Source organism: Schistosoma haematobium, chromosome 4 (assembly GCF_000699445.3).
Source record: "Schistosoma haematobium chromosome 4, whole genome shotgun sequence".
Taxonomy (NCBI): Eukaryota; Metazoa; Platyhelminthes; class Trematoda; order Strigeidida; family Schistosomatidae; genus Schistosoma; species Schistosoma haematobium.
In genome coordinates, this window is record NC_067199.1 from 4,681,269 (window position 1) to 4,699,356 (window position 18,088).

Consider the following 18,088-nt stretch of genomic DNA (forward strand, 5'->3'; position numbering starts at 1 on the left):
TTGTCCATAAATTTGTCTCATTTGCGTGATGTTATAACGTGATTAAATTGCATGTATGATATTTTATGCTGTTGGTCAATAAAGTAAAGCTGTTTTCCTACTCCAGATTTTAATTCATTTTGCTGTATGTCCTGAATAATCTTATTGAAAGATTCATTTTGCTCTTGACCTCAAATACCCTGGTACGGCTAAGAGTGGGGAGAGTTCGCTCGCCCTCTTAAAATGATCTTGTGGAGGCCCGTTATTTAATCGTCATTTAGATCGAACGGTGTTGTTGAAACGGCTCTCCACTTTAGTGGCTCGTGATCTGACACCAAGGTGATTATAATGATGATTGTTGTTGAAATAAATATATCGCCTATCCTCGCATATAATCATCGACTTAAATCGCGTTAGTCAATAACGGAATTAAATAAGTCGAATAACGAGAATGGACTTTTGGATACATTTATTTTGTATATAAAGCGAATGGAATAGAGAGAAGAGAAACGACGCAGAGTGGAGATGGCTGGTAAACCAACTCCCCTTTAACCAAACGTTAATCAATATTTATAGTTACACAAAAGTTACAGACATGTGATGAGTAATGGGATAAGAAATGTACACACACCTATGAGCTCATATAAAAACAGTCAAGATTGATAAGCGAATAAATAACAAGGTTAGAATGTGACTCAAGTAGAATGAATAGAATGGGCTGTCCGAAAGCTAGAATAAGGTATGTGGGCTTAACATGATAACCGACACTACACTCTCACATGGCCACGCGTATATAGCCTCTGCCAGGGAAGTCCTACTCACTGCCTTCTCGCAACACGGGTGTTTAGGAAATTGAGAGGGCGAGAAACGAATGTCCGGAGCTTTAACCGGGTTGGTGGAGAAGGAGAGTCCATCTAAAGGAGTTGGAGCTTCAGAATCCTGGGGGAACAAATGGCGTATGAACCAATCGTTGTTCACCGACTACCATGAGACTGCATCTCCTTACGATGCTCCACTTCCTTGTGGATCAGACCTTTAGGTCGAATGCTCCGGGTGTGATCCCCTAAAAAAACCAGTTACTTCGGTTTGGGTACGCGGGCAGTATCACAGCCGTCACACGAATCAAATGAGATTTGTGTGGCACATATGTATCTGGTGCCTCCTTGTACAACTATCTATGTGTTAAAATAAGTAAATGAATCAATCAACTCATATCATGCTACCATTTCCTATTATAACATGTGAATTAAATATCCATAGGAAGGGTTGTATTTTAATTAAATAGTAGTTCTTATTAGTCATGTGCAACATATTGTCCGTTCATATTTATTTGGTTTAATGAGATATAAAATACTACAAAGATTACTAGTTTTACTTGTCGATACTTGATTTTAGTATCTTACTATTTCAACTGTATATCCATTCAATGTCTCCCATTTATCTAGAACAGTCATAATAACTGATGGTAAACATATATTCATGAAGGGGGGGGGGGCTAGATCCAATAGTGGTCAGTCTAATATATATTTTTTGTGACTAATTTATTTGCTTCAATAAAAATTTCCGTTGAATTTACGTATCTTGTTGTTAAGTTATAAATTATCCATCATTATCTCATTTGTTTTACTACTAGGTCGTGTTGATTTAGAACATTGTGAATGTATTATTGAAAATGTGAATATTGGTCAACCATGTGCATTTTCAATTTCAACATTATTTAATGGAAATAAACGAATTTATTATTTTATAGCAGCAAATAATAAAATTATGTCTGATTGGGTGCGTCATTTAGCTCATGTCGCTGAATTAGTTGATGTTTCTACTACAAGTAAGATGGGTTTTTTTTGTTTTTCAATGTCAATTTCTGTTAGTATTACATTTGTATATGATATATGTCTGTGATTTTAATGGCAGTCATGTATACAATTTGAAGACTGAGTCATGTTGGTAGGTGTAGACTACCTGGTTGGGGACTGCGGGATGATAGCAACCGATGGTTAGAGACCCTAAATCACATGGCTTAGAATCGTTTGCAATGGCGCAGGTGCATACACTCTTTGTGTTCTTCCAAATTCTAATCTCCTGATTCCTCCTTGTCTCTTTTTTCTCTTTCCAAATTTATTTCACTGGATTATACTCTTTAAATAACATCTCCAAACCCTAATCTTTCCGATTACTGCTTATACTCTTACTACCTCTACCACTACGGGATTCGAATCGACAAGTGCATCTCTGTGCTAATGTGGTATGGCAACTCGAACTGATGTACGTACGTACGAAGTTCTACGTTGTTAATGACTGACTGACAATTTGAAGAATCATCGACATTGTCATAATAGGTTTTTTTTATTTCCCTAAGACATTGACAAATGGATGAAAGTTAAAAATGTCACTTATTCGTTATTTTCGATCCAGTTATCATTATTTCCAAGTTTAGCGTTCACCACGTGAAGACAGTACTTTTTTTGAGTTTTTCTTGAAAATATGTGCAATGAGGATCTGGTGCAAACGTAAAGGCAATGATTGGCAATGCAAGGTTAACATTCCTACAGCTGAAGAACATATGGGACTCAAAACAATTGTCAACCAACATGAAAGTCAGAATCTTTAATACGAACGACAAGACAGTTGTATTGTACGAAGCTCAGACTATCAACAAAAGTGTACAAGTATTTATAAACAATTGTCTAGACAAGATTACTCAATGTCCGTTTACCGGAAACCATCAGCAACAACCTACTGTGGAACATACATTACAGAAATCACGAGGCAAGCGATAACTTTGAATCCTGAAGGTAAACAGAAAAGAAGAAGATCAAAGAACATATTGTATCGAGGAGTGGGAGCAGACATGAAAAAGATGAATAGCAACTGGAAAGGATTGTCCATGACTGAGTTGGATGGAGAATGCTGGTGGTTGGCCTATACTCCTCCACGAGGGGAAACAGGCGTAGGTAATAATTTGAAAATAACTATGGAGTACTTACTTGTTGTTGACACGTCTTTAATATTTCCAGCTGGCAGAAAAGTCTTATTAAAAATATGTAGTATGTATTCAAGTTTCTATACCTATAGCTACAAGCTTTCATTAACTTTGGTAGTCAGAATATGTTTTACATTTGCTTATATACAATATTGCCCTAAACATGAGTATGTTAGAAAAAAATATCGAAGCGTGCTAATCAAACAGTACATGGTATCAGTCTGTGAAGTCATTGACTGTTCATTTAAATTGTGTCGAAATTTACAGACTTTCGGTTGGAGCTCGAGAATTACTCGTCATCAATAATAGTTCGAGACGTTGGGTGCTTATATGTCTAAACTGTCTCCCTCATAGTTTGGTATCCATTACAATTAAAATGGGATTTTCTTCTTCACTCCTCATCTTCATACTTTTTTTTACTTTCTTACTATATTGAATCTATACTTATTCATATTATAACTGACTAATTTTTATCGTATTTGTTTTCCTACAACAATGGATGTTATTCTTTTTTTTCAAGACTCATGATCTATTCATTTTTTACATTTTATCTCTCTATATATGCCCATATGAAGTATGGTGAATTGGATCGATAGGCATTTTATCCATAACCCTCTACATTTTCAGACTGGCATTCCCTATGAATCTACTAAAAAAAACATGGTAGATAGAAGGAGATTTTTACTATCAGTGACTTAGTATACAACAGACTCGACTACGTACTTTGGTTTGAACAGAAGTGTAGAAGTTCTACTATTTACCGATCAGTCAGTCAGTCAGTCAGCTACAACGTAGGACCAGGCACATATGTGCATCGGTCCAGGTTGCCATACCGCATCAGCACAACAAGATGAACACCGGATTCACAGCAGTGGTTATGTCAAAGGTGGTAATATATAAGAGAAAGATTGCATATAGAGATATAGTACAAGAAGAAAGAAATGGTTCGTAGAAAGAAAGATATGAAGTGATTTTAATCTCTTAGTTTAAGGGAAGACAGGGAGTGTATACACCGACGCCATTGTGATCGATTCTGAGCCATGTCACCAAGAGTCTCCAACCATTGGTTACGAAAGTCACGCGGACCCCAACCAAGAAGTCTGCATCTACCAACATGGCTCAGACCAGAAGTTAGTGTCTTCAAGCACTGATGCCACGTTTTGGTTTGGCCGCCCCTAACTTTCTTCCAACCATCTCCAATACCGGATAGCATTGCACGTCGCGGTAGTCGGTGTTCAGGCATACGTAACACGTGGCCCAACCATCTCAGTCGATGAAGATTCATAATCTCATCAACTGATTTACCATCCTTCCCTAATACCCTGCGTCTAACCTCACTATTACTTACCCTGTGATCCCAGCAGACGCCAGCAATATTTCTAAGGCATCTGTGGTCAAATACTAGTAGCTTACGGGTGTCTTCTACTCTTAATGGCCATGTTTCGCTGCCGTAAAGTAAAACAGAACGAACTGCCGCGCAGTATACCCGTCCTTTTATTGATAGACGGATATCTCGCCTTCGCCACAGGTGACGTAAGTTGGCAAAAGCCAAACGAGCTTTTCGAATCCGTGCTGAGATTTCGTCAGACACCAACCCATTAGGGCTGATCAGACTTCCAAGATAAGTGAAGTTGCCAACGCGTTCGACTACTTCACCCCCTAAGGATAGGGGGTGAAGTAGTCGAACGCGATCACCCAAATAAGTTCATACGTTGGTGTTAACAGATAAGTGACATTAACAAATGTGTCTTATTAAAAATACTCCATCGAAATAACTAAAACGAGAATATTTCTTATTTTTCTATCCACATTTCTTTTCTCAATTTAATGAATATTTATTTATTTTTTTTAAAGATGTCACTTCCAATCAAAGAACTGTTGTTGAAAATATTGACAGCAACCGAAGTGCTGGTGGTGTTTGTAATGAACTGCCTTTATTTCAGAGACCCTCCAAAATTCCTCCAGATAATAATGCTAATGTTAATAATAATGATAATGGCGTACATTCCAGGAATTCGAATGGTGGAGATATAGGGACTAAGTCCCCTAATAATCAGCATCAATCACTGAGCAATAATCATGTGAATAGAGATAATGATAATGGTGAAGATGATTACAAAGAGGTTATCGGTGGAGTAAGCGAAAGTTAATTTTATCATTTATTGTGAGAACAAGTATTCGTAGATGTGTGGTTTGAGGTAGTCGTTAGGAATCCATAAACGTCGTTCTCATGCTGCTCAACTATCAATAGCAACGGATTACTGCGTTCTTCATTGACTTGATGCTCCTTGTGTTATTTTGACGCACCTCACCTGGGTTCACAGTCTGAGACGTGATTCTGGAGCTCAGCTGTGGTGCTATGGAGCCCCCTACGGAGCCCCCTACGGAGAGGATCATTCATGGGCCGTATATTTTTAGAATAGCGTTCGAGATTGTGAAAATCAGCGAAACTTGTCTGAATCATATTGAGTACCAGGTCCTTCGAAAATCCAGTAATGCTTTGCGCATAGATTGTCGATCAGCCAGAAACCTAGATCTAAGGATTCCTGGTGATTACATCTAACCACTTAACATCTTAACATGGTGAATGCGGTGTTGATTCACTCAGACAAGTGGTTGCGTTACAGCCGGTAGAATTTCACAGGCACTAGATGACTAGACGGACATGGAACTCAATGATTAGTTAGTTGTTTTTTTTCAAATGTTACAAAAATCGCATCACTCTATCATATATTTACCATTCTCTAATCGGTGATTTGAACTTACAGATCTCTATGATAATGACCGATTGTCTAGACATATAATTTCGGCTGATAACAATCTTTTATAGATGTGATAAATCACATGAATTAATGTTTTGTCCATTGAAAAAATTCATGATCGAATTGTGTTTTTTAGTGATTGTTTGTGTGATCCACTAAATAACAAGTTATCATCAGTACAGTTGTTATCAAGTAGAGTAAACATTAAAAACCAAGGTATCACAACAATTAGGTGTTTCGCATTCGTTTAGGTTTCCTCAGCCACGCATATCCACAAGTTTCCCTACATATGAGAAATGGAATCCCAGACCCTCAGCTGCTTTCATGGTGACCTTGTTAACTTTAGACTATTACATTTGAATCTAGTTGCTGTTCGATTCCCAAATATATTGAATCTGTATTTATAATGAATTAGTCTGAGTTTCTGTGTTTGATTGGCAGCTTTAAAGGTGAAAAGTTTAATTGGGCGAATCTGTCACTGGATACGTGGAAGTAAACTTCTTTCGAGACACTAGGCGATTAGTCGACTTTTAAAAACTTTCATAGGAAGTTCAAACTCTTTAGCTGGAAAGCAAGCACCTAATATAGTGATTTTTAGATGATAAGTCGTTAGAACTATTAGTAATAGTACTATGATGTAAATTTATAATCTATAGTATCTTCAATAATTTAGGTATGAATCATTATCGTATACTATTAGTTTGCAGACTTCTAAATAACCACTGATATCTTTATTGTAGTTTGGTTATCTATTTTTCTTAACATCGTCTTACTTAATTTATCCTTTTTTGAGTTTGCTATTTACTGATCTGCTTGTCAATCAAACGACCAATATTATTTTTAGGAGTTCTCATTTTAACACATGATTTTATTTATACCTTAATAACCGATCAGTACCAGTTTAATTATACTTGATATTTATAGTCTCTTAAATTGAGCATTATGACTGTAAAAGTTTTATTAGTATAAAAGGTCTACGGCCACCATTGATTGATCACTAGCATCACCCAGTTCATTATTTTTATTTATTTTAACACATAGATATTGGTACAAGGAGGCACCAAATACATATGCGTTACACAAATCTCATTCGATATGTGTGAGGGCCGTGATACTGCCCGGGTGCCCAAACCGAAGCAGGTGGTTTTCTTAGAGGGCCACTCCCCGAGCCTTCGACCTGAAGGTCTGATCCACAAGGCAGTGGAGCAGGGTAAGGAGGTGCAGTCCCATGGAAGCTGGTGACCAACAATTGGTTCATACGCCATTTGTTCCCTCAGAATACTGGAGCCTATGTGCACCATTGGTTTGGAATCCGGTCAAAGCGCCGGACATTCGCTTTTCGTCCTCTCAATTTCGTAAACAACACCCCCGCCACGAGAAGGCAGTGAGTAGGACTTCTCTGGCAGACGCTATATACGCGTGACCATGTGAGAGCATTTCGAGAGGAAGAGCGAATTCTCTCCACTCTCAGCCGTACCACGGCATTTGGGGGCCAGTCCATTAAGCTGGATTTAAATCCCATAGTGAGCGTCGGTTTCCTTAAGATTGCAGGAACGCCTTACTAACTGGTGCTAACTTGTCCGAAACTTAGATTTGAGGTTTCCAGCTGATCACTTCTGGCCACCTAGCTGGTTTATGATTATCGGTGAAGCATCTTTCCTGAGGAAACTATCAGTTTGTCAAACTTAATCTATTGAATATAATTCATCAGCCACTTGTACCATCATAATTAATTTGATATGGAACAGTTTATGTCAAGTATCTATCAACACTTTTAATTTAAAGAGCCTCACATCTCATGTTTTTCTATTTTTGAAGAAGTTGGACCCCGATTTTAATATGTTAAACTGTATTAAAATCATGTTTTTTTCTTGTCCATTTCTTGTGCTGCTGCGATACCTATGATAACTTGAATCAAAACACCATAGAATAATTTACCTATCTGATTAACTAAATATATCTGCATTACAGAGAAGCTTAAGTTATTCTAATCGAGAATTTAAATTTAGTAACCATCAATTCAGACACTTTAAGTTATTAAATTACTGAAAGCGAACATTCCACGAAAGAATATTCTCAGCTACGATGTCAGATTGATGTGTGGGCGAGAATGATAATGATTGGTTGTCAGTCAGTTACAATGTAGGACCAGGCACATATGAGCATCAGTCCAAGTTGCCACATCTTATTAGCACAGCAAGACGAACACCGGATTCATAGAAGCAATTAACTCAGTAGTGTTTAAGGGAAGTCAAAGAGTGTATACACCTACGCCATTGTGATCGATTCTAAGCCATGTCACCCAGGGTCTCCAATCATTGGTTAAGATAGTCACGCGGCCCCAACCAAGAAGTCTGCATCTACCAACATGGCTCAGACCAGAAGTTAGTGACTTCAAACACTGATGGCACGTTTTAGTTTGGCCGCCTCAACTTTCTTCCATCCATCTCTAACACTAGTCAGCCTTGCACGTCGTGGTAATCGGTGTTCAGGTATACGCAACTCGTGGCTCAACCATCTTAGTCGATGAAGATTCACAACCTCATCAAGTGATCTACCATCATTCTCTAATACCCTAAGTCTAACCTCACTATTACTTACCCGATGATTGGTTGTCTGGTTAGTCAGACACATAGATAGTCTGACAGGTTACAGATGAGTTATATATCCCCCTATCTTTATTATTATTACTCACTTATTATTGATTGTTTATTGTTGTTGAATTGTGTCGGGTTTTTGGTGTGGAAATATATTTACGTTCTAGTAAGGCTAATCACGTGTTCTTGATCTGAGTTGTGTTGAAGTCCTGTAGAATAGACACTGGGAGGGAATCTAGTGTAGATATTCGTCTGCGGTAAATTAACGTCACATACGTGTAAATGTGGAAAACCAACCGTTATAACACATTTTATCGAATAGTCACGAAAACGTTTTCCAGTTGCGTTATTATGATATGTCTTTGATTTTAATGATACTATGGTTTTCATACAATCTAATGCTGATTAGTTATCAGTATCTCATGTTTGGCCGTCAATATCGTCTTTAAGTTTTCGATTTGATCATCAAGCCTTATTTTGATGTGATCTATTTTATCCACAGGATCATTAAAAGTGATGATCTAAAGGTGAAACATTGAACCAAATTTTTGTGTTTGTTTTCAATTCTCAGCACATATCATATATGACAATAATAATGATTTAGTAATCTTCAAGTTCTAATCAGTTACAAATCCATATATCTTCCAACGGTTGACCCTAACCTGATGTTCTAGAACAAAAGGACTAATAATGCATATGAAGCTTAATACGAAAAGCTGGATCTAAAGTTACATAAATCATGCATAATTATGCGTAATACTTAAGTGATCCTGACAAAAATATGTAGGCAGTGACGTTAGACAGATGAACAATTCGTTTATTTATAATAACCTTCCAATGTTTTCGTTTCTCATGTCCATTTGACTATGAGACAGATTATGGTTGTTTTTTTTTAAATAGTTCATCCTATCACCAAGTTTATGTGTTCATCTATAAGTAGTTTCAATTTCATTGTAAGCTGTAATAATTTATCTTGTCTATTCAGATGGGATTTTATGAATCGATTGTTTTAATCCTTAAACTTTTAGCTCGCATCACATAACCACTATTCCATAATTCCTTAGAGAATTTTATTGTTAATGGTTAAACTTATTGTTAATTACCATGTTATTTGATGGAGTTTTGTTCTCTGAGTTCAGAGAACAAAACTCCACCTAAGCTACAAATCTTCTTCACCATCTCAAGACCATGTTTTTTCTTTCTTGTCTTAAGGTTGATTACTTATTGTCTGGTTCTGAATTATTATTAGACGATTATCATCATGTAAGTTAGATTTACTTCTTTCAGTGTAGTTTTTATTATTTTTTTAAAGACAACGAAATTTCAACCTTTATATATGTAACGTTTCTTATTATATTTATATAATAATGGGATGTTTTATTATTACACATTCCTAGCTCATCAGTATACTAATAAAACGATCTGTAATTGGTCCATAGTTTGCATAAACAAAACGAATGAGTTTTATGCGATTAGGCCAAGGTTGTTCCCCTCAACGTTTTGAATATTTAATAAATGTGGTGCATCTATCACTTTTAACCATTACATTGTCCACTTAAATGGTGATTACCACATATTAGTGCGTTGTTTGTACTAAATACAACGATAACATTGGTCTTTACTTACTGACCAATCTATGTAAAAATCTTTATCCTGTAAGAGTTTAATCTCGTGTCGAATAGATCAATGGTTAAATTAGACTATAACTCATTAGTTGAAGGGAATTAAAATCAAATTGCAGTTCCACTTGTTAGTGAATACCAATTAACACGAAACCAAGATTAAGTAGAAATTCCCGGCTTTATTTCATATATAATTGTTCCATTATAAATATTGTCTTGAACAATACTGTATTCTCTTTGTCAATGCATCCTTCACATGAAAAGAAGAAAAGCAACTAGAAACATCAAAAAGAATTTTTCTTTTCCTATATGTGTTTGTGTTGTATGTTTGACACTGTATTTCTGGTCTTTCTTTCTCGCACTATGTGATCATAGCTAGATCATTATCGTTTCATACAATTTATTCAGCAAAGATTGTGAATAATACATCACACTTTGAACCACCAAGGTATTTGATGTATCATTGAAAAATAACCAAATAATACAATTCAAACTATACAATTAATATGATTGATAATTCTATCGTACGATTGCATTTATTATTATTATTATTACTATTATTATATTTATGAATAAGGTAACATGTTATTTTGTTGCTATGATGTAATAACATTGTATATACCCTTCTATGAACATCATATTCAATGTTTCAACACATTGTTAAATATGTATACATAGATTGATATACTCACACATGGTGCTCAAAATAAACTGAATTATGAATATTTACAACAACAAAAAACAGTTGTCATGACTTCATTTTCACATAAGTTTTGTTCTCTCATTTTTTTTATTTTTATTTTGAAAGTTTATCTATCCAGATAAATTATAGGCTGAATTCAGTTGATTTAAACAAAAATTTTGTTTGTTTATATATTTATTCTTCAAAAAAAAAACAACACAAAAACAAAACACAGATCTAATTAACCTAAATGTTGTATGTGTATGTGTGTAGTGTGTGTTTTAATGAGATCATATTAGAATGATTTTTAATCACCGAGTAAAGGGTAGACATGTGTGTTTATGTGATTACGGGAATTACTAAAGTCACATTGTGTTTAACTTTAATTTATTGTCTATTGTATATCATCACATGTAATCAGTTTGTTTTAATTCTAAATTTTATGAGTGAATCGTTCTAATGAAGTACTGATAAGATGTCATATATGACAGAGAATAGTTGTTTTGAGGTGATTTTTTTATTTTTCTGAGCTGAATCGTTTTTCACCCTGAGCCTTTCATGGTCTCTGTAGACAAAATCATCAATACATAATTGAAACAATAATGATCTATTAAAACTTATTAACATCATGTTCTATTAACTTGGTATTTGACTGATTGTTATCTATAGTTGTGCGGTAGTTGTTTTCAAGTTTATCATTTTGCTTCTTGGGAAATAGATTTGGCCGACTTCATTATGTTTATTGATCGTAGTGCCATGCTTCCAAAAAATTCTTTGGTTTACTTGATGTTCAAACAGTCTAATATTCCAAAGCTTTCTCAGTCAAACTCATGTCTATAGCTGTTTATATGCTTTAATATATGCGATGCTTTGTCGTATCATCTAACAGCCAGTGTTCATGTAGAAAGGTAGACGGGAAGGGAAACCACTTTGTTCTGTGTACTGTTTCTCGCAGTTGATGGAATTTATCTTGTTGATAATGTTAAGGTTGTCTTCGTTTGTCGCTGTGTTCTTTAGTTTGCATAATATTGATTATAGAGATTTTTAGGCCTCCATAAAGATGATCTACAATTGTGTTAAAGACTTTTAGGGGAACGTCAGTATTTGTTTCAATTAGTTAGATTTTATTGCCACTTATATAGTGATACTGTAATCAAAGCTAATTTAAATAAAGATTTGCCTCCAACTACGTTATATCTCACTAGAACTCAGTAATATCAGTAGACAAAACATAGCATATTCCTTGCAATAAGCGAAGAATTATTTTTTAGAAAAATTTAGCGTTTTATTTGCATTTCCAACTCATCATTGCTTAATGATTCACAGTTTACATCATGGACGGATCTTATCATTGTATAAAGCGACCGAATAATTCGTGCTGATTAATCCATGAACCGAATAGATTTCTAAATATGATCATTCACATCGTACAGTAGTACAAATCAAAGTCTGAACAGGGGAGACATTTCTACTTCACTGATTAATGGCTTAGAATGTTTTGTTTTTAATTTACAAGGTTCTGCATTGTTTATCATTGACTGACTGACATTTACCAGACGTGTTCTGTTTATAATTCTTTATTGATGTAAAATGTTATATGATAACTGTATTTTGTCAGTAGTATGCTTTTCGTGTTTGACTTTTTCCCTCCGAATTGAATGAGTGTTGATGTATTCGATCCTTGGTAAAATATTCACTGAGGTATGGGTTGTTGTATGAAATATGAGTGGAATAGACGTCGGTGTCTTTTGTTTTTATCCATAAGTGAAAGTGAAAATGGTCGTTTTCATTGTTTGTTGTTGGAAATTTGTGGTCAAGATTTTCTCAGTAGTTCAGTGTCAAGAATCAATTATCTGTTTATTAACCATTAGATTATATATTATCCTTTCACATTATCTACCTAATAAGACCATGTGGAGAGGATAAGCGTGAAATAATGAGACAATCAAAGTGTCTACTTTCCTAATAATAATTGGATTATTTGGAAGAATGAAACCATCGACGAAACTTGTGCATTGTCAAAAATGAGGGGTATTTTCAAGGGTATATGTGTGATTTATCTTTAATTTTTCCCATATAGTTTTTAAGACAGTTATTATATGGATTGAATAATAAAACTCAGTAGACAATTAGAAATGATGTTATCGGATTTGAATCCGCCCTATATTATATGAAAGTCATAAATCACATACTTGTTTGATCCAATCTGATACATGAAGTGTACTATAATTACTGATATATTGAGAAAACACAGATTGCTCAGATTGCTTTGGTTCCTGTGTAATCAGACCATAATGACTAGTAGCTCTCTCTCCAGTCCGATTATCGGTCAGTCCATCTTTATTGCCATGTGACCTAATTATTGATTGAGCGATAACAGAGACCATAACGCTCATTGGTCATGAGCTTTTTCTAACCCAGTAGCTTATCAGGAGATAAAGATTGAAAGCAGATCACTTCTCTGTTATACTCTAATCATAACTCAAAACTCATACAATAATATACTCAAAATATTTCACAGCACAGCAACAAATAACTTAACCATAGGTAATCGAAAACCGAAGAGATAAAAAAAGTGGTTAATGGATGATAAAAGTGGAACAATATAATCGATTTATAGGTCAAACATAAGTTTAGAAATAGAAGAATTTAGAAGTACATCAATCTAAGGGTGTACTAAATATACAAAAAAGACAGAAATAATAATCCCTTTTATAATTGTCTCAAAGATTATAATACCGCATTCTTCGTCCTATTCAATCACTTATACATTTATGCATCCATTTTTATTTATTTCTAAAATTAGAAATTTTCTCATTTTTATGATGTTTCTTTCCTACCCTATAAACATTTATTTAGCTTCCGGATTCACGTCACTCCTATGTAAATCTAACTAATGCTGTGGTAACGGAGAAAGAATTCAATATAAATTATTCTTCATTGCCTAGAATAGATCAAATGAAACAAACCACCAGTGATATTACATGCAAATTATCAAATGGTATGAAAATACGCTTTATAATTAATCATTTGTCTATGTTGTCTGCTTAATTAATGTACAAACGGTACTATTATCACGTTCTATTTAGGTGATGCTTTGACAAATAAAAAAAAACCCTAGCGAACCCAAGGAATGTCAAAGCGGGTGTTTATGAAGATGATCCACTAAAAAAAACCATTTCTTTTTAAAAGAACGAACAGAGTGAAAAAAAATACTTTTTTAAACATTCTTTTTAAATGGATCAAATGGTTTTTTATAAAGACTGTGTTAGCCTCTAAGTGTGGTCAGAAACCAGGAAAATTTTTCACTTCTTGTGTTGATAGATAGATATATTGGGCATGTGTACTGTCTTATGTGTTTTCACTCGCTAAATGATTGTTGATAAATTGGCTGTAATAAATAATTATCTTTGCTCATAATTCTGACAAAACTCTTAAATTTAACAAACGGCAAAGTTGTAGGCAGCTGAACAACTTGATTTCTTGTAACTTAAGTGGGGGTTTTTTTAGTAATGAAAACAGAGATGTGACATATATTCTTATATGGATGAGGGTTATTCAAATTAGGAGCAACCAGCTTTTTTTTTAAATACAACATTATATCGGCACAACATCTCTTGAAATTCATTATTAATACTTATATTTCATGTATGTAATAACCATTGGGATCTTGTTTATTCCCTATTTTGTTGATTGAATTTTATCGACCGAATCACTACATCGAGTGATGTATCTTTACAATGTGTATTTCTTTGATAATTTATAAAATTAGAGGTGATCAACTAAAATCACCTGGTTAACCTGGTTAATTTGTTTCCAATAATTTATTATTATTTGAACATATAAATATTGGTACAAGAGGTCACCAAATATATATGCGCCACACAAAACAATGAGAATTCGAAGATAAAAAAAGAACAATAACGAACAGATTAGTGTAAGGTAGTGTAATAATGGTAATAATAATAATAATAATAATGGGGGAAACGGAAAGGTACAATCAGAAGAAATCTTTAAGTTAAGGAAGAAACAACCATTTTTTTATGAAGAAAGTAGAAGAAGGTTACAGCAGGATCGCCACTGGCTTCTATTCTGAGCCATATCTGATAACGTCTCTAGCCACTGTGTTGCACCATCTCTAGGTCCGTAGTCAGGGAGTCGTGAAGGTCCAACAGAAACCAGCCCTTTGCAGCTTTCATACGACGACATCATATCATGCACTGACCATCTCTCCGCTTTTTCCAACCAGTCCCAGAGTCGGCAAATAATGCACAACGTGGAATTCTAATACACACTGAAATCTTTGTCACTGAATCTCATAGTCTGAAATACTTTACAACTGTACTGTTTAGAATTTTGTTTATGTTATGTTCAGTTTTTATAGTTACAAATTTAATAGTAAAACAGAGACTATACTCATTTTTTGTGAATCTACATAAATTGACCGAAATTGTTGGTCATGTAACTTGTAACAACATTAGACTGCAAATTATAAGTAACAAAATATGTACTATTACATAATCAAAGTAATTAAGTAACACCATAGATCAGTTTCTCCCTCTCCTTTACTATAAATGCAATCTATCGATAGTTCGTGTCAAGGTCAATATTGTTTTCGATGCTAGAGAATGGAACACTTAATTGTCAAAGTAACAAATTTTGTATCTTATCCATTAGTAAATAACAATAGTATAAAGCGGATATCATTGTAAAGAATTTCTTTTTTGTTGATTTTATTTTAAAGAATGTTGGGTTTTACAAATGATGTTGATGATATTGATAAACTTTGGACTGTAATATAAATGAGATGACTTACTTACGCCTGTTACTCCTCGTAAAGGAGCATGTTTGTAGTTACTTCGATGTTTGACTTCAGTGCTTCAGCTGGTATATTGTCAGGTCCTGCTGCTGATATAAATGAGATAATCAGTCAAAAAATACTTTGGTTTTCAACGGTTATTTTTTTTTCTTTTTAGTAATACTATTAGTCTGTTTTATTCACTTCTTATTTGTCAAGTTAGTCCAAGTTAAAAGTACATCCTACTAAAATTTTCTGTTTTCCATAGACTGTGATTAGATTTGTGTAATTATAATTCTGTTAGCCATATTATGGGCAACAGTTGTTGAACTTATCAATTTGTGTAAAGTATGTGTATAATTCGAACCTGCTTTATCCAGCTTCATGATGACTACTTCAAACTATCGAAAATCTTAACACATAACGCACTGGATGTCAAGTCACTCAGATTAGTGAACACATTATAACTTGGTTGATGGGATTAGATAAGTACTAAAGGACTAGACGGACATAATATTGATCACTCAGTGATCGGTCCATTGCAGTTATCATGTTTTTATTTATCCAATTGTTTTATGCTTTTTTGATGAATAGTTTCTTTTCCTTATGTAGTGTTCTCGTAATTCATATTCTTGAATTTCTTCGACCATTGAATCATCACTTTAGACATACATTTATGTAATTACTAATTATTGTAATTCCTATAACAAAACGTTTTTTTTTGACATTCCGCCTCCTTTATTGTTAATTTGATAATTTATCTGAACGGATGTACACACGCGCCTGACTGACAGACTGTTTACTCATATCCTACCGAGAGATTCACTTGTTGACTTAGAATACGCAGTCTTGTTTGAAGGTGATGACAAATTTATGAGTCGTCTGACCACTTGAAGCAGCACTGCAAATATGTTAATGATCCAATTATTTCGTAGTGACTGAAAAATACTGCTTTGTAGCTGGTCACCATTATCGCATGAATTAGTGATAGAGGGTGAAGTAGTTGACTGCGTCGACCACTGCACTTGGGATTATAATCGACTCTGATGGGCTAATATCTCGTGAAATCTCGGGATGAATCCAGCATTTGCTTACTTACATTATTTGTGCCGTAGATACGGTTTCTGTCTGCCAACCAAAGGACGAGTTTAGTGCACAGGGGTTCGTTTCGTTATGCTTCATAGGTGTGTAATTTGGTCATCAAGAATAGAGGATATTTTAGGTTACTAGTCTTCGATCATATGTGTCTCCAAAGTATTACCTATATATCTTGGGACCACTGAGTAAATAGTGCTGGAATTAGGCATTGGGTACCATGTAAAGATGGGATACCTGTTGGTGAGGTAGTAAATGTTAATCAACTGTAGTAGTCGGTACGTATGTTGTGTATGCTCAACCACCGCCTACCTCGATGGACGATATGGTTTGTTGTTGTAGTTAATTGAAATCCATAGGCAATCAAACCAGGACACAAAATAAGTCCATGAAGTCATTGACTATTGAACTTTGCCATGTATTTAGGTTTAAATTATCATGTTGGGGTCCGTGGGATTATCACAATTACATGACTAGAGACTTGGTGACATGGCTTAGAATCTTTACCGTTAGTGCATGTACATTCATTCTTTGTCTACCCTTATAAACTGAGTTCTGAAATCTCCTTATACCGTGTATATGTATATTTTTTTCTGTCGTTAAGAGGAAATAAAAGAATTTGCTTAGTAGATAACAAATAATTATTCACTCACTTCATAATACTATACTGAATTGTACAAATATCATTTGATAGTATCACGACAAGTGATCGAGTAGGAAAAGCAATACTGCTTACGATTCGGTGTTTTGTGTAAAACTGAACAGATTGTATAGCCACATTATAAATTAGTGACAAGTTTGGGTGGGTCATTATGACTAAACGAGTTATACATGTAATCAAGGTCATTTCTAATATGGTTCTATCCTTGCAAAAATCTGTCAGTATTGATGGGCTGCAAGGATTATTATTTAGTTTTTGACAACAAAGCTTTTTAAGGACCCTTAATCTCTTTCCTATGCAGAGCCTCGTAGTGAAGTGTTAAGGACAACTTAGTAAGCAACTTGAACTACAGAACAACAAACCATATCAACTGTAGATTAACCAATGTCATTTTGATTCTCAATGATGGTTTGTAGGTAGATACAACCTTATAAAACTTATAAATGTCTACTTTTTACTTTTCAGTATGATTACTGCCTTTGTCATTTTACTGAAATGTTATTAACGTGATTGATGTCTGTTCTATTGTTTTTTTCCTAATACCTATCGGTAATATATGTGAATGTTGACCAGAAAACATTAATAATCAGAAGAACAAATGTCATCACGTAAACAATTTTACTAGTTCTCCTTCCAGAAACTCTCTAAAGCAGCGAAATTCTTCTAACAGTGTCTACTATAATGTCTGGGATTCTGAAGATGGGTCTAAAGGTTAGTAGCCTTTGTTATTGTCATTGTTTTTGTTTACTTTCACACGAAACATTTTCGCAATGTATCCAACTGTGACTGGATGTTTACTTCACAATGAAGAAGCGATTAAGGGGTTAGGGTGTTCGGCTTTCGGCTGCTAAGTCTAAGGGTCAAACCCCGCCCCAGCTATTTCAGTTTGGGCGACTAGGTCATATCACC

The 18,088-nt window shown here is 34.7% G+C and overlaps 1 protein-coding gene across 2 annotated transcripts in view; it reads left to right on the forward strand.

Annotated features, from left to right (window-relative positions):
* Positions 1-18,088, forward strand: part of MS3_00007241 (uncharacterized protein) — a 48,838-nt gene that overhangs the window by 18,112 nt on the left and 12,638 nt on the right. The window contains exons 6-10 of one of the 2 annotated variants that reach the window (XM_051215497.1): positions 1,613-1,807; positions 4,817-5,097; positions 9,534-9,584; positions 13,485-13,626; positions 17,753-17,890. In XM_051215497.1, the coding sequence (XP_051066008.1) occupies positions 1,613-1,807; positions 4,817-5,097; positions 9,534-9,584; positions 13,485-13,626; positions 17,753-17,890 (807 nt within the window). Of the gene's footprint in view, positions 1-1,612; positions 1,808-4,816; positions 5,098-9,533; positions 9,585-13,484; positions 17,891-18,088 lie in introns of both variants that reach the window. The other variant, XM_051215496.1, reaches the window with a different exon arrangement.